This window comes from Chenopodium quinoa, unplaced genomic scaffold (genome assembly GCF_001683475.1).
Source record: "Chenopodium quinoa cultivar QQ74 unplaced genomic scaffold, ASM168347v1, whole genome shotgun sequence".
Taxonomy (NCBI): Eukaryota; Viridiplantae; Streptophyta; class Magnoliopsida; order Caryophyllales; family Amaranthaceae; genus Chenopodium; species Chenopodium quinoa.
In genome coordinates, this window is record NW_018744633.1 from 3,652,077 (window position 1) to 3,670,173 (window position 18,097).

General features: G+C 34.9%; 3 protein-coding genes and 1 long non-coding RNA gene across 4 annotated transcripts; 1 reads left to right on the plus strand and 3 right to left on the minus strand.

Moving 5' to 3' along the window:
• Positions 1–568: 568 nt before the first annotated feature.
• On the minus strand, positions 569–1,547 carry LOC110701075 (protein TIC 20-II, chloroplastic-like). The gene has a single exon (XM_021878668.1). The coding sequence runs from the start codon at positions 1,385–1,387 to the stop codon at positions 722–724; it is 666 nt and encodes a 221-aa protein (XP_021734360.1). The 5' UTR covers positions 1,388–1,547; the 3' UTR covers positions 569–721.
• Positions 1,548–2,830: 1,283 nt separating this feature from the next.
• LOC110701076 (membrane-associated protein VIPP1, chloroplastic-like) lies at positions 2,831–9,266 on the minus strand. Its single transcript, XM_021878669.1, has 11 exons — positions 8,585–9,266; positions 8,063–8,187; positions 7,865–7,975; positions 7,689–7,753; positions 7,506–7,587; positions 5,766–5,840; positions 5,014–5,084; positions 4,762–4,844; positions 4,045–4,109; positions 3,709–3,783; positions 2,831–3,182 (listed from the first exon to the last, which is right to left on the minus strand). The coding sequence occupies exons 1-11, from the start codon at positions 8,712–8,714 to the stop codon at positions 3,075–3,077; spliced, it is 990 nt and encodes a 329-aa protein (XP_021734361.1). The 5' UTR covers positions 8,715–9,266; the 3' UTR covers positions 2,831–3,074.
• Positions 9,267–9,729: 463 nt separating this feature from the next.
• Positions 9,730–11,956, minus strand: LOC110701077 (thioredoxin F-type, chloroplastic-like). Its single transcript, XM_021878670.1, has 3 exons — positions 11,500–11,956; positions 10,172–10,271; positions 9,730–10,071 (listed from the first exon to the last, which is right to left on the minus strand). The coding sequence occupies exons 1-3, from the start codon at positions 11,823–11,825 to the stop codon at positions 9,937–9,939; spliced, it is 561 nt and encodes a 186-aa protein (XP_021734362.1). The 5' UTR covers positions 11,826–11,956; the 3' UTR covers positions 9,730–9,936.
• A 1,730-nt stretch (positions 11,957–13,686) lies between these two features.
• Positions 13,687–16,642, plus strand: LOC110701079. Its single transcript, XR_002507312.1, has 2 exons — positions 13,687–13,829; positions 16,307–16,642. It is a non-coding gene; the product is annotated as an uncharacterized LOC110701079 (long non-coding RNA).
• Positions 16,643–18,097: the final 1,455 nt, after the last annotated feature.

Below are 18,097 nucleotides of genomic sequence, written 5' to 3' on the forward strand. Positions count from 1 at the left end.
CTAAATAATGGCACATTGGCACATAATAAATCTGTCTTTCTAAAAATGTATATAAATTTGTAAGTTGATGCTATATAAACCTTGATTATATCTTAATGTTGGCAAAATTATCAAATTGTTCTTTCAATTATACAAGCCAGCCAGCCTACGATTTCATTAGACAAACATTTGTTCTTTGTGGATTGCATAATGGAACATAGTCATGCTATATGCAAACAAGTTCTCGACAAATATAATGGCATTTGTTTTCGAGCCTGTTCCTTCTTGTGTTATACTTCTATGGAATAGGGCAAGGTTGACCTCTTTTACCAACCATAAAACCATGTTTTAACTTTCAAGCCTACCAGGCTACCATGGATCAGTCTCAACTTCGATCAATTTTCGATAGCTCTAAATGGCAGCCTTCTTCTAATGCGATCAAAGTAGTCAAATTACTAGTTCAAATTACATTTGAGTGTTACTAATAATTCTGAACAATGAAGTATGATATTGTATCTTATTGATTGTATAAATCATACCATAATTATTCTATTACAACACATCAGAAATCAATAAATAAAATATGGGATTTTTTTTTCTTCAAAATTTCTCCAATTTCATTAAATCATTTCAAAGAACAAATTACATCACTAGTAATCTAATTCTTCCAGATCAAATCTACCCACAAAAAAAAAACAAAAGCTTCAATCTAATTTCATTCGATCAAAACCCTAATTGATGATTACATTTGTCTACCAGCAGCATCAGCAACAATGGGCAAATAAGGAGTCCTACCCAAAATCGATGAAACAACCCCATAAACAAAACAAGAAACAATAAACACAAACAAAAAATTATGACTCATTACCATAATCTTAAACCCTAACCCTTTTCCAGGATTAAAAATCCGCTGCAAAAGCAAAGGAAGAACAAGAAGAACATCAAGAACAAGAGCTTGCATTGCATTGAATCGAACATAGCTTGAGAAACTAGGGTTTCTGACAACCCCAAGATAGAGCGCAAAGAAGGAGACGAAACTAGCATATGGGATTGATTTGTAGAGAGAGAAAAAGGGTAAAAGGGGTTGGAAGAGATGAGAGAGAGGTGGGTATTGAGCGAAGAGGAAGCCGCCGTAATGGAGGCCATTGATGAAGGGAAGAAAGTAGGAAATGGAGGAGATTAAGCGGTCTGATGCTGGGGTTGTTGACATTGTTATGCTTGATTTTTGGGGTTTTAGGGTTTTGGGTTTTTGGGTGGTAATTGGGAAGTTGATTTTGGTAATTGGGGAGGATTTGAGAGGGTGGAAGAGGAGAGAGAGTGGCCGGAATTTGGTGGGTTTGCGGTGGTGAGTGGTGGTTGTTGAGGCGGTGGGGAGGAGAGATAGACGGAGGAGTGGAATTGAGGCCATTTTTTTTGGGAGATTTTTGTGTGTGGGAGAGAAAGAAAGTATATTTGGGTTATATGCCTATATTGGAAATTTTAGAATGCAAAATAGAGATTTTTTTTATTTTTCTAATTATTTTAAATTTTTATTTTTTAGTCCTTCTATTTGAAATTTTGAATACTCTCTCCGTTTTTAAATATTTGCTCCAATTCTCCATGCGCCGAGTTTTAGGAAAAATTGGAGAAAATAATAATATACGGAGATAGTGGAGTAGGTGGAAGAATAATAAAGGGGGGTGTTAAATACCGCCATTCAAAATTATCAAAACCGCCAACATTTAGTGTAAATGGACAATCATGTCCTTAGTATTTCACTACTATCTTCTCTCTTGCCATCAATCACTAACACCTTGACACCACCCTAATTGATGACTAACACCACCACCACCCTACCACACTGACCGGCGACGATCACCACCGCACTAGCGACCCACCACCTTCCCTCCTTTTTTTTTTTTTTTTTTTTTTTTAAAATTTCAGATTTTCAGGCAATTGCTATAACCAATGCCCAAAATCGGTTACCGTGCACCTTAATCAATTCTATGGTAACCGGAGCCCAAAACCGGTTACCGTGCATGGTAACCGGTTTTGGGCTCCGGTTACCATAAAATTGATTAAGGTGCACGGTAACCGGAGCCGAAAACCGGTTACCACGCACGGTAACCGGTTTTGGGCAACCGATTACCTTGCCTAAAATAAAAAAAAAAACTACCACCTTCACGCCGACCAGGGAAGGTGGTGGTTTGTCATAGAGGGGGTGTGGTGGGTCGTCGGTCAAAAGGGGTTGTGATCGCCGGTTGGAAGGGGTTGTGGGTTGCCGGAAGGATGAAGGGATGGTGAAGTAATAAGAGTACGATTGTCCATTCACACCGAATGTTGGCGGTGGTGATCATTTTTGTTGGCGGTGTTTAGCAATCCACATAATAAATTGTAAAAAGCAAAAGTAGTGGAGAGGATTGGAGGAGAGAGAATATGTGGTGGGTCCACTAGGTGAGATAAATTAGTTAAATATTGTAAAAAATTTCCAAATAAGGAAATTGAGTAAGTATTTAAAAACAACCGAAAAAAAAGTAGAGCAAGTATTTAAAAACGGAGGGAGTAGTTGAGAAATGAAACTTGATTACTTGAACGAATAGAACGGATGGTTCAACTACATAACTTTTTCTTTTTCATTACTTCCATGGTCATTCTGAAAAGACAACCTCGGTCATTCATTACATATTCTATATCGAGAGCTCAAATCGTGATGAATCTAATAACATCCTGTAAGGTTATAAGGCTATGTTTATTTACCTATACTCGTATAAATCACAATTAGATACAATGTCACGAGAATTCTTCAAAAGGTGTTATTCTAATGTACTTCATGATGTTATGACCTACCCGGTGTATCATGAAAAGATGAGCGTACATGAAGATACAAGTTTATTATAACCTTGATAAACAAAGATGAGGGTACATGAAAAGCACCGGGAATACTTTTGCATTTACAAAGGTCAATGATTACTTGAATTTCACAAGCTTGTATAGTAAATTGCATCTCTTCCTAATTTGTAAGCTTAACAATGTGCGAGAATTACAAAAAACCGTGATTTGGTTTAGATTAAGAAATAATTTACACGGGGAAAATGATGGAAACTATAAATCAATATCTAATAATCGCTGGCTCTTCTTCGGAGCTCATTCAGCTCTGACTCGATTTCCATATCTCTAAAGGGTGATTTGGCAACCGCTGTTCTCCCTGGAGGTAGTTCTCCTTTCTGTTCAAGGTCATTCAAAAAAATAGACAAGGGCATCAACCTCCTCAAAAATTAATACAGGAAAAAACAACATGAAACACCGAATGAACTACTTGATACAATTCTTGGACAACTTCAGTATGGAACCACAAGTAGAAGTGTCTAGCCCCATTATAGGCTAAGTTTGTTGTTAACCAGCAAATAATCATTACTTATTGTCCCAAAATAATAGGGAACTTCCAAAAGCTTGTGCCCTTAATGATAGCCTTAACAAAGAATTTAAAAGTAAAACTATATTGGTAGTGGAAATGTAAATTTTCAACCACTAGAAGATAGTTAAGGAAGTTTAACTCAATTCCTTCAAAATGTGACCTACTGTTTAGAGACCGGGGGGAGGGGGCATGATTAAAAATCCGTTGCATGCTAATTCTTGACAATGATCCTCTCTTTACTTATCACTTATTATGACTTTGTTTGGAAGATAAATTAAATCTAGCACCAACATGAATCCGAGATGAAAAAACAAGTGATCAATTCATTAGTATACCTTTGAGCTCCCGGACAATTCATTCTTCAAGCTAGCTAAGTCCTCATCAACAGAAGTGCCTTCCAGTAACGCGAACTGACAATAAAATAAAGAGAAGCACTCAGTATAAATAATTAATAAACTACAGCTGTTGTAAGAAATTTCAATTTTATTAATCTCTCACTCTCACTGACCATTTCCTAAGATTGTTATGAGGTAAAAGAGTACTGTACGAGTTCTTAACTTTTGTGTGTGGAGGTGCATGTGTGAATCATCTTGATTTTTCTATTTACATCAACAATCATTCATGATGTTTTATACTCCGGAAGAGAGAAGGGGAGGGGGGTGAAGGCCTACCTTTCCTTCAAGATCATCAGTGGTTAACTGATTAAGTGCATCGGCTTCTGATTCCATAGCCATTACTGTATTAAAAGAAGGCCATTAGTCACAAGGCACAAAATAAACATTCTAGCTGCATGATAATTAACCATTGTTTAAAAAAAAAAAAAAAAGAATTAATGTTCTATAAATTATCACAAAGACTAATACAGAAGGACAAGGTTTCCTCACTAAGTATCCAAAAAAAACTATAGATAACCCAATTCCCCTATCTCTCCCCAAGAGAATGATTTGGGAAAGCGCCAGGTGGTTCAAAGAAGCTAGCAAAGACACTTACTCCCAAAGCCAATTATGCGGCGTAGTAACATCAGATTGCTTGTGGATATACATAAGATATTATTGCAGGCAAGATGATTATGTACTCAATCTCTTCAGCATACTTCATTTTAGAACCTCTCTAAACTCTATATACAGTCAACTTATCAGTATCTAATGAAAGTGCATATTAACTTAAACTTGAATATGGTGTCTCAGATTTGACTCCATACATCTTATGAGACGGGCACAGGGCACAGGAACTTCGGCCAAGGAATAAGAGCTGTCTTCAATTAAGGGATAATTAAGGAAACTAATGATACATAATAAGGACCCCCAAATAGCCCTATAATCTACAAAATAGATACAATTCACAATAGACCCATATAACATCATGAAGGGAAATGAAATAAAGCTTGCCTTTTTCTTCCATTTTCTCAAAAGCAGCAAGAGCACCGCTTGTATTCACTTTTCCCACCATCTCACTTACTTTAGTAGCAGTCCTGGAAAACCAAAGATAGAAAACAGAACTTACTATAATATACACCAGGATAAAAAATAAAAAGGTTAAACCTTTGCAAACTTAATATGTTCTTTGAGCAAATAGACGCAGAACGGCAAAAGAAAAACCTTCCAATGATACTAATGACAAATAGGGTATAGATACAAAACCTTGCAGATTGAGCACGTGCTTTGAGCGTGTCTTTCTTTGACTTTGCCTCCTGTATTTTGCTTTCCAAGAGCTGCCAGGGAAGGAAGAGGCAATTCAATAAAAATTCTTATATTACCTTTCCAGTTGCAATAGACTTGATCACTTAGACAACCAATCAATGAAGCAATCAAATTACAAACCAACTAGAGCATTTATGCAATAGCAACAAGCCAGACAAGCCTTTTAAGGGCTTAAATTACAACCGGTATTACGGTACTACGACAACAAGCAGAATGGAAAAGGAGCATCATTGATGGAAAAGGTTCCACCAATATATCATGGTATATTAGTATACCCTCCCAAGGTGATGGTTCCCCAACCAATAGAGAGATTAAATAGGCTAGAAGGACTCCTCATCCTGCCAGGCCTGTTCCCAAAGAACAGAAATAATCCACCTTCACACAGTTATATTATTGCTCAAGTATCAATTCATCTCCTTTAGGAGCTTCACATAATAGGTGATGTCAGAAGTAGTAAAAAAAGATATCTTAACCAAAGTCTTTCACGTATCAATGAGAATTATTTGAGCATGCAGGTATTACAATCAACACTATATATCCAATCTATCATTGCACAACCAAATTAAACTATGGCCACAGAGCAAACCCCATATCAGCGCTATAAAGTCATCAAAAAGTGGAAAATCAATTATATATCTATAACACAGAAGAAACTGACAATGAAGCATGTTACATGAGCCATAGCAGCACACCTTAGTATTCGAGACAAGCGATTCAACAACATTCTTTTGCTGATCAAGCTGAGCCCTCAAAGCACTAGCATTATCCTGCAAATGGTAAGAGTGTATATAGATAAGTGAGAAAGGAATTATGATTCTTGAAGCTTCAATTCATTTAGGCAAGATAATAGCATCAACAAGACGCATCGAGCTTGGTACATCCTAAGGACAGCAGGACAAATCAAATTGAATCAAAGGGGTCTTTTATACTTCTACAAATAATAAGACAACCATTTTCCATTTTGAAAGAGTAATGTCACAGGAAAAGGTCAAAAATAATAAAATACCTCTACACGTTTATATATTCTTTGCAGCTGTATAAATTAGCTTCATTTTCCATATTTATAACTATTTCTTTTAATTCCTTTTTCTAAAAAAAGCCTAAATTCTTCAGTTCCGATATACTTGTAAAAGAAAACCAAAAGCTTGCAAACAACATTATTTCAAAACTTGGAAACAAAAAGAAAGCAAGAATCTGGAGGGACAATCACTAGGCCACAATGGCACAATCTATATAGCACTGTTTCATATTGCACAATCTTGCCTATCTAAAGCAAGGAAAAATACAAATAAAACATTTCTCATTGGCAGATGAATCTGCCAATATTCATGCCTAGATTTCAAAAGAACAGTCAGACACAACTATGGCAGATGACCCTGCCAATATTCATGCTTAGACTTCAGGAATCAGGAGAACAATTAGGCACAAATAAGTATATGAGAAATGACTCATGGGTAGGGAGCTATGGCTGAAAAAGGCAACTTCGAGCAACATGGCCAGAGTTATGCTGGAAATTATAATCCTTCAACTTTTATGAGTAAGAACACTATTAATGTAATCCTACCTTGTAAAATAATAAATGTTAATAGAGCTTATTCTTTGCTAATAAGGCAAAATATTTTCAGATTTCCTCCACATTACACCATTAAGTATTCTGTACTTCATAGTGGAAAGACAAACCTTAAAAGACAGACCTACATTACCTAAAAAGACATGGCTTAGCTGATGATTATGCTAATTCCAGCCCCGACAAAAAAAAGAAAAAGGAAATGCATGAGTATGACTTAATCTATACTTATTAAAAATCACTCCTGTACATAATGAGGGGCCCTAAGCTGACTAATTACACTTGATAAGAATAAGCAACTAATCAAGGAATACTTTGTCTTAAAAAGTGCACAATAAGATTGTATAATTGAGATTTGGTACTAAAATGCACGTTGGAAGAAAATGAGGGTTAACATTAGATCTTCAGTTTGGAAGTGAGGATCAGAATACTTCCCCACCAAAAGTAAACACAAATTGGTGTTTAAAAAGTGATTTCAAAAAGGCTAGTACACAGATGGGTTCTTTCAACATCAACAAGATAGAGGAAGTAATGATATCATATCACATTTTAATACACTTTCAGCTGGCAAGAAAATGCAGAATGACAATTACAACAGCTAACTCAGCTTTAGTCAATGATCACCACTGAAGAAAATCTTCAAATGCCAGTGATACCACTTCCTTGTGTCCTTTGAGACTTAAAATTTAACTCTTTGAGGGCTGGTGGTGGGGGTACGGGGAGTAGGGAGAGAGTAGATTTCAACGATATTGGAGAAATCTATACAACACCTCCAATACACAAACATCAGCATACAAGGTGTAGAAAACAAAAGGGGAAAGCCGAATCAAAAAGAAAGATGGTCTGCAAGATAAATGAAACTTACAGCATAAGATTTCCGCCTCTTCAAAGCTTCACGAGCAAGGTCTTCATCCCCTTTGCTCAGAGCAAGTTGTGCTCTTTTATACCTTATATCCCATGAAAGACAAATCAGCTAAAAAAAAAAAAGAGGGGGGGAAGCAAGCAGCAACTGAAAATGCATCCAAATTAAGCCCCATAAACAGCTTACCAATCTTCTGAAGCTTGCTGTGCGGCTTTACACTTATTTTCCAGTTGCTTTTGAGATGCCAATACCTTCATAAAAAGGGAAAGGTATAAAACACTTAACCAAATGGGAAAAGCAAGGCGAGAAGTAAAACATGTAACATCCACTTATACTAGCAACTTAAGAAGAGAGCACTGTACCTGCGCTGTTGACTGGCGCATTTTCGTCAAATCTTCATTCATCTCAAGAACAGTTTGTTCAAGAATTTTCTCGGGATCCTCAAAACTGCTTAGAATTGAGTTTGCATATGACTAAGTCCAATAAAGATGACAACCCATTAGGAAAAATGTCATTAATCAACAAGATAAAGTGATACAAAAGCCAGTTCAAACTCAAACCTTGACAACTCTAGCAAATCGATCAAAGAGGTTCATTTGTGAACCAAGAGAACCTCCACCGAGGCCGTTACACCTAGACTTATTGGAATGTAGTAATTGAACTCCACTCAATCTCAAAGCTCCAACTGCAAGCAATGTAACATGTATCTAATCAGGAGCTAACACTAACAAAATTAAACATTTACTCCATCATAAACCACAAATTCAGCTTAATCCATCGAATTTATCACAAAAAACTATCAAGCATTACCATCCGTGCAATAATTCAATTCATGAAATAGGTATCAAACCAAACTAATCAAACCCCAAACACAAATTACCAATTCAAAAAGCATAACAAATTATCACAAAACACCCAAAAATGAAAATTTGACAATACCCCATTACACCCAGAAGCTAAACTTTGCATAAAAATCAAATTAAACAGAAAATTGAAGGTGGGTAATCATTACTTTTGCCAAAATTTGCTTATAAATCAAATTAAATAACAATTGAAGAGAAAACTGAAGGTGGGTAAGTTACCATTGTTACCAAAAAAGGAAGACCTCAAAGAAACTCTAACAACAGAAAGCCTGTGAGAAGCAGCGCTTGTTGTAGATGGCGCGGAGGCAGCTAGGCGTAAACCTGTGATTGGTGGAGCTTTTGTAGCCATTTTCAAAGCTTCCCCAAAAAATGAAAATTAAAAACCCGGAAATTATTATGAAAAATGAAGGAGGGATTAGGGTGTTGAAGCTTTTGGGAAGAGTGAATAATTTGATCGAGTAAAATTGGTTCCACACTCCCAAAAGCTGTTTAAACAGTTTTGTGTATGTGTTTTATTTCTGGTATTGTGTCTCTTGTGGTGAGAGATTGAGGAGATGATGGGATTTTTGACTTGTTTTGTAATCCTTTGGAGTTTGGACATTGGGTGGATAATTGGGTATGGCCTTATGGGTCGAAGTATCCAAACGATAGTTCATGAATCCTTATAAAAGGATGGGCCGAACCCGATAATTTTAAGTGAATTTTTTAACTAGTTTATCTAAAAATGTCCGATCTATAAAGGACGATGGTGTAAATGAGATGTTTTTTTTTTTTTTTTTTTTTTTTTTTGAGATCTTAATTATCTTAGCTAATAAGCTTTCTTTCAAATGATGTTTTTTATTCAAGGTCTCGAGTCTAAGACCTTTGGTTAAGTTGAAACTGTTTTATTACCAACTGACTGAGTTTCACTTGTTTGTGAATGACACTCCCACTAACTCTATGTATATTCATATTCTCCGTAAATGCAAGACTTATTTCTCATGAATGACGGGAGGTTGTAATTTCTCATTGCTTTAGAGAAGTAGATTGGTTAGCTAACTATGGGGTGACTGCATAACAATAATTAGTCTCGGAGGGTATAATAATGGAGTGTAGCCCTAAGGATCTTCATGTTATTTTATTGGACGGCCTGAGTGGAGTAGCTTGGCCAAGATTAGTCTCGGAGGGTATAATAATGGAGTGTAGCCCTTACGGCTTGGGGTGTTTAGTTTATTTTGTTGCTTTCTAGTTTGTGTGTGTGCCTTAGGGGTATATTATGGAGAGGGAAGGAGTAGAATGCTCAAGAGGGTGGCAATGGCAATTATACTAGCCCAGGGAAAGCAAGCACAACTGCACTACAAATGTCTATGAAAAGAATAAAAATGTAACAAGGAACTGCTTCTAGTAGAGCTAAAATTTCCTTTACTTCATAAAAATATACAAATTACAGCTCTTGTTCATACAAGATTCTCAGCAGACAGTGGTTACAACTTAGTACTAGCCATTGTCGATGATGTCTCATTTCCCACTTCCTGAGTCAGTTGCAAGGACGATCTTACAGCATATATACACACGCACACTAGAGTGTTTGTTCAGCTACTTCGAACAGTTTGAATGGCTGCTACCAATGCATCATATTTGGCCCCTGTCACTTCTTCCACAATCTTGCCTTCCTTTAGAATCTTGAAAGTAGGAACTACTCGAATGCCCAATTCCTTAGCCAAGGACTGCCCATGTTTACAAAAATCACATCATCATTATAATTCACTTTGAGACGTTTGACAGATAATAGAAGCTTTAGACTAAACAGAATTAAACGATATGTACCTTGTTTTCCTGGTTACAATCAAGCTTCAGGAAAATGCAATCAAGATATTCCTCTGCTAACTTTTCGTACTTTGGAGCCATTGCTTTACACGGACCACACCTTCACAGTTTGTAAAACTCGAGTTAGAACTAATGGTATCATAAGAGTACTGACACTGAGGGACAACGATTACTGTATAAAAGCTATAAGCAGCACAAATAGATCTCTGCATTCAAGCACAATGCCCACTCCAAGGTCACGAATTCACAACAATTTTCAAGAGTCATGACAGTGTGGAATTTTGATGATAGATTAATTACTCCGGAGGAAGTCATTTCTATAATATCTACAAGAGAAGTGTCTACTGACTGTTAGTTTTCCACTTCTAGTCTTCCACTTCTCTTGTTATAATATCTACAACTTCATAACAAGAGAAGTGGAAGACTAGAAGTAGCCAACAAGTGTACCATACTAACATGTACAACATGTTCAGAAATTTCACAGCAAATGATGCAATTGCAAACATTCTTACTGACTGTTAGTTTTCAACTCATAGATTACATGACAAATGCTGTCGTTTTGGGATGTATCACATAATCATACTGTTTTCATAAGTTAAGGGATACAACATAGGCTACATAGCCAAAATATGATCCAAACTTGGTCTAGCTTCGACAATCCAGAGGAATTCGGATTATACATAACACCATAGAATCAACGAAGCAGCCTGCCTAGGCCAATAATCACAGTAACAAGATTCTTAAGCAAGGCAGTGCTCTCAAGTACACCGCGAAAGAGGGGGGCAATAAGCCAATAATGCTGCTAGGTTGCAATCAAGCTACTTCAATCCATAATACAAGAAACTCCACCAAAAGTTTGCATTAGTAGGATCACCAATTTTAGCTACTCATTTAATTGATTTCAATCTTTTTAGCTGTAGTCTATTGAATAAGAATGCTTTGAACAATCCCAAATTCAAAATAACATTTCACATTACCATCTGTGGCACAACTTAAAGATTGAAAACTAATTAAATGCTTATAAAAGAGCAATGAATCTTAACTTGTGTGGAAAAATAGTCCTGTATGATTTTAACAAGGGCTCTCCAAAACCTCAATCCTCAAATGTACACACTCCTCAGTTTTGTGATAAATACGTAGTAAGAACCTTCATCCGTTAAGGATATAACATTAACACGAGTACATTTTAGTAAAATTAAGTCGATCACACAAACAAAGCCAAACTAACCACTAACATAAGCAATCAAAAGCAAATAACAAAAATAGAAAATTCCAACTTTAAAAAATTGAGAAAAAATAACAATTGAGTAATTGTTAAAGAATTTTACCATTGAGTGTACATATCAAGAACAACAGTTTTATCACCAGCAGCATTAACAATAGGCCAGAAAGTGTCCTGATTAACTTGGGTAACCTTCCCAATAATGGCTTCCACTTCTTGGGTACCAACTGCTTCTAAACTTGCTCTTACTTGACCTCTCATTCTATCTTTCCTCTTCACAAAAATCCCTTTACTCTTTTGATAACTCCCAAAAAATTCGACCCGTCTCAGCAACCGGCTTCCGGGGGCCGAGCAACGGGTGTGATCCGATGAGGCGATCGGATTAGTTGCGGATGTCCATGATTGATGAGATAGAGATAGATTGAGAGCCATTGAAATGAATTTTTTTTGTTGTTTTGGGAAAGTTTTGGGTTTTGAGAGATGAATGAGTGAAGAAATGAAGTGTTTTGTGGTTTGTAGAAAAGAATGAGAAAAGGGATCGTTCTATATGCCTTTGTAAGTTTGTGGTAGTAAAGCAATGGGTGTTTAAATATCTAGTTTCTTCATTGGTAGGACAATCATTATAGCATAGATCATCGTCCAATTGACACGTGTAGTACATATATCTTGTATATGCCAACGTGTATGATGCATGTGGTGGTATATGCCGATATTATTTGATTAACTATTTAAAATGCTTATTATAGCAAAGATCATATACGTAATATGTAATAATGTGAATTATACAAACCAATTTCAACTAATTGGATCTTGATAAATTTAATTTTTATACCATTTCGTCAGAAAGAGTAGTTTATTTTTTGTATACCAATGGTAATTTAACTGCTAAAAAATCACAATGAAAAACAAAAGATAAGTACAATATAAAATATGACTCATTATAACATCAAATTTTGTTACTTATCAAATTTCTAAATTTCTTCTACATAAGAAAACAAAAATCATCACCTTCAGCCTAAAGGCTAAATCTTTGAAAAGTGTCTACTGTGACAAGTTGAAGGCTAGATTTCCTCCTAATTTGGATATCGAGCTTTATCCACAAAATATTGTGGAAGAGACTTAATTAAATGTAAACACCAAAAACCAAAATAAATAAATAAATTAATAAAATGTTAAAGATTTTATCTACTACGTATCTAAGTGTTGATTGGCTGATGATAGCAAATTATTTGCAACCATAAATTTCAGATTTCAAAATTTTGATCCAAAATAGTCCATAACCAGCTCACTTAGAAACTGGGCCTCATATTAATTGGGCCTGGATCAAAATCTGGCCTTTTTATTGGGCTCTATATAATGAAAGAATATGGATGGCATAAAAATGCAAGCCATTCTTTGTTTTTCTGTTTTTTTGAAAGAAAAATGCAATTATGCAAGCCATTCTAGTAAAACTTAATTATTGTTACTACTTATATGATTTTTTAATGGCAGCTTATTCTTTTTTCTTTTTATTTTTATTTTATTTTTTTGGTTACCAAATCTTACAAATAAAAATAATGTGATTCCACTAATCCACTATTAGGAGTGCATTTATCTATAGTTTTAATTATTTGATGTCAACTTGCAAAGAAGTCCTTCTTCATGCTGTTTTAGTGTAGCTCGAATTATTCAATGTTGACTGTCATTAGATTTGATAAATTATTTATTCATAAGGTATCTATTAATTATTATATCAAGTATTTTACTTTAAACCTCAAATACCACTATACCAGGGATTACAATATTTAGCTAATTAATTAATGATTTAACATGTAAAAAGAACATTTCTTAAAAACCTTTTTACAAACTTGTAAAATCAGTTTTTTTTTTTTTTTTGTACATGCTCCGTTTTTAAATTAGACGGAATGACAGTGATAGATGGTTTATATATATCTGTTGTCGACATTAAATAATAATCACATATACTATATATCTATTCAAAATTATTATTGTAAAACGATAATCATATCCAACGACCAAACACAAAACCACGTAGGTTAATTGCTTGATGAATGATACCTTCATGAGTTTTTTCACACTTTAAGTGGAGAAAGAATCAAAGAATCATACAAGACCGTACCTTTGCTACACAATAATATTGCTGATGTTGACATATTGTACGGTTGACTTGGTTAGTTAATTAAATACCATAATCTAACACATTAGACGTGTATGATTGTGATGTTACACATTTTTATAATGCCTCAAACATTCTATAAATAGATGTCAATGTCCATTCATTCCATTCATCACATACAATTGTATTTTTCTTAATTCAAATTCTCTTACAACCTTTCTTGCGAAGCGTAATCAGCAATCTCTGAGAACGAAAATGGCACAAAGAAGTTGTGGTTGTGGCGATAACTGCAGCTGTGGCGACGACTGCAACTGCAACAGGTATATATATATGAGTATATAACGTACCTTAGCTTCTTGAATAGATTATTACTCGTAATTTACTAGAATGGTATGCAAGGTATTCAACCATGATGGTAGCTGCCTTGCAATATGCCTAGTGTTCTATATTATGATCTTCTCTAGTAAAAATATAAAAGGGTCCGAGATTTGAATCTCTAAGCTCTCACTCATAAATGATAGCATACCTAATTAATTAAAGTAATATATTACATGGGGGTGGACCCCAACTAATAAACCTATTGAAAGGCCTCTCTCTATTAATATTCCTTAGTAAAGGAGACACATTAATTTGACAACTATTAAGTTGGAAGTTGCCAGGAAATATAATAATCCCAAATCGGAAACTAATTGCATGGTGTATACTTCAAATAGATGTAACTTGTGCAAGCGGTTTTGATATGTTTTATAATGGCATTTAGAAACAATATATAGTAGTAATGTAAATTGTTATGGTGGTTCAAATGTATAAAATATTGTCCATACACTACAAAAAAAATGAAATTAGGCAACACTTAACATTGCAACACTTATAGAAATGTTATTCTTAATAATCTAACGCAACAATACTTATTTGTTACCTTGAACTAAAGTAACAGAAAAAAATGTGTTGTTCTAGACTATATAAGGCAACAGTCGCTTAAAGTGTTACCTTTTTCTTGTCTAATTGTCTAAGACAACAAATATAATAATTGTTGCATCAAAAGATAACAATAACAAAACTATTGTTTGAAAAATGTAACATTAATATCTATGTTGCCATCTATAGCAACATTTATATTAAAATGACAACATATCAGTAGTAGAATAAACATAATGGCAAGCTGTTCAAACCCCCTAATGGGAAGCGGTTTTGAACCGCATGCCATTGGGGGGCTTGCCATTAGCCTTTTAAATGGCAAGCGGTTCAGAACCGCTTGCCATTTGTAATGAAAGGGCAGCGGTTTTGGCGCCAAACCGCTGCCCATTATGGGTATAAAAAATTATTTTTTTTTTTTTTTAGTTTTTTCAATTAAATTGAAACACAAACATAATATATGCAAAAATATTAATATTTTTATTAATTAATTGTTGTAATATTACATTTTCATAAAATAAAAAAAAAAAAAAAAAACAAGCATATTAAAACTGATGCTGCTCTTGTTCACCAGCCGTGCACACCACCAGTCGCGCGCACCACCAGCCGCCACCACTAACCACCTTAACCCGTATTACCACCACACCCTATCCCGATTCACCGTATCTGCCAAACAATAAATTGAAAAAATAAACAACAATAATTATTAACTTAATTTCAGATCTTTTGTGTAAAAAAAAAAAAAAAAAAAATCAGATCTTAAATTATGAACAACAAAATTTTAAAGCTAAAAACTCGAAAATTATACACAAACATACCGGGTTCAGATCTTAAATTATAAACAACAAAATTTTAAAGCTAAAAACCGAAAATTATACACAAACATACCGGGTTCAGATCTTAAATTATACACAAACATAATATATGCAAAAACTCAAAAATTAGCTAAAAATTTAATGAAATACCGGAAAATCAAGTGAGATATGACTTGAGAGGCAGCGATTTGAACCCTAACGCCGAGCCGGAAAACTGAACCCAAACGTTTTCTTCATTCTCGTCGTTGGGTACTGAGGCGTTCGTCGTTCTTCGTTGTGGTGAGGCGTGAGATATGTGTCCGTCGTTCTTCGTTGTGGTGAGGCATGAGAAAGGAAAGAAGGGAGGTTGAGAAAGGAGATAAGAGAAGACGATAAAGGATGGAGGGGAGATAGAGGAGAAAGAACTGAGGCGTAATGGAGGGGAGAAAGAGGAGAGAGGGCGTGAAAATGAGAGGAGAGAGAAAAAATGAGGGGATAGATCAGAGGAGAGAGAGCGTGAAAATGAGGGGAAAGGGGACGGAGGAGAGAGAAGATGAGGGCATGAGCTAGTGGGTTTTAATTTTCTAGGGTTTTTTTTGACCAAATGGCAAGCGGTTCAATGCTCAAACCGCTTGCCATTTACATTTTGGTAAGCGGTTCATCCAAAACCGCTTGCCATTTGTGGTTGGAGTGACAACATTTTTGAATTATCTTCTTAGATGACAACATTTTCATTTGTTGTCTTTGTTAAAGTGTTGCCTTATGTATCATTTTACCTAAGCTTTCAAAATTTTTACCTTTGAATAAAAATGTGTTGACTTATGAATAGACAACGGGGGCATAATTTACACCTCATATGAGTTGTCTTAGCTACAAGGCAACACTTTTTTTATATTAGGCAATGGTTTTTCATTGTTACCTTTGCTTTATTTTGTTGTAGTGATATATAAAGTCTCTCTCTATTTGTGCGACTTTATATAATACGTCTTCAATTGTGCTAGTAAAATCATAAGGATATAATTGTGTACATTTTGGACCTTCCTAGACAACGTTACGTCTCTAATAATTTTTATTTTCTTAAATTTTAGGATGTATTCCAGAAGCGAGTGTGGTTGTGGAGATGACTGCAGCTGTGACCCTTGCAATTGCGACTAAACTCTGAAATCAAGCAGTTATCATCACTCTATGGTGTAACCGAATATGTGTAGTTTGCTTTGATTTTCCTCAAGTTTTTGGGTGTATTGTGAACTGAATAAATAGGCCATGTATTGCATCTTCAGATTTGGCATTTGTCTAGATCGGTTGATGTTTCATAGATGGTCTAGTGTAGTGTGATTGTGTTTTTAATTTCTTGTAATGTTGTTTCCTAAATTGAAAGAAAAAAAAGGTTGCCTAAAAGTTACCAAAATATATTCTCTATCTAATACAATCTCCCTAGATAATGAATGCTTAAATAATCAAATAGTAATTAAGAAGTGACTTTTAAAAAAAAAATTGACGATTATGGTGTACTTAAATGTAGATATATATAAATTGCTACTATTTCCTCTGTGAGTAGAGTAATGAAAATTACCGTAAAAGTGTTAGATTCAGTATGCGAAGAAGGTTTGGACTGATAAAAGTGATCCCAACTCATCAGATAAATAATCAGTTATCGGATTAAGATGACATAACATTAAAGCAAATTAAACTTGACCGAGTAACTGCTGATCAAACCCCTCGAGTAACCCTTGACTGATCCTCTCAAATAATCCCTGACTGGGTAATCCCTCAACTAATTCCTGACCGAGTAATCTCTTAACCCCTCAAGTAATCCTTAACCGATTAACTCCTGACAAAATCACTCAATATTTAAGTAACCCCGGACACACGATATGATCATCCGTACATAAAATTTGTTAGTAGCCCAACATAAGAGGTCAAGATTTGGATCTATAGGAAACTAAATGAAGAAGCTAAGCATGATGATGCTTGAACACGTGAAAAGAAAAGGGTGGGATAACTTCCACAAAAGAAAATCATGTGTTGAGCGTCATGTTTATGTACTGTATAAATAAATGTCATGCGGATTTTCTCTTTATTCCTTTGTCAGAACTCACAGAGGCTGTCTAGAAAATTGACTTGCTGAGAGAAAGAAATAAAAAGGTACGTAAACTAACGAACCTATTTTGTCAAAAAAAAAAAAAAAAAAAAAAAAACTAACGAACCTACCATCTAGAAGCTACTCAGTAACTTCTTTTTACAATCACCAGCTTAAAGTGGATACCAAATTACTTCAGACTTTGGAAATTGGAATAGTACTCTCTTCAATCTTCCTTATTTCATCTATATTCTCCAATTATGATAGGCAATGTTTGGTAGTTAGCTTATTGGGGGGTATATTAGCTTATTTGACTAACTTTAGCTGATTGACTAGTCAAACAAGCTAATACAAGTGTTTGGTAGTAAACTTATTGATTAGCTTAAAGTGGATACAAGTGTTTGGTAGTAAGCTTTTTCAATTAGCTTATTCATTAATTATTGTGAAATGACACTTATAACCTCATTTAATTTAAAATTCTATCTAAACTACCTACCCCACAATTAGCTTATTGGTCATTTCACATACTCAATCACCTTTAAACTATCAGCTATTTACCAAACACTTTTATATAATCAATTAATACAATAAGTTAGTCAAATTAGTTAATAAAATCAGTTAGTCAAAATCAACTAACTCAATCAGCCTCAGCTTTCAGCTTTCTCCCAAACAGGGCCATAGGTGTTGTTTAATTGACCAAACAAAGTATAAAAAAGTTGAATTTCTAGCCTTTTAGGAATGATTTTTTCTTATAAACAAATCTTACAAAATTAATACTACCTCCGATTTTTTTTAGTTG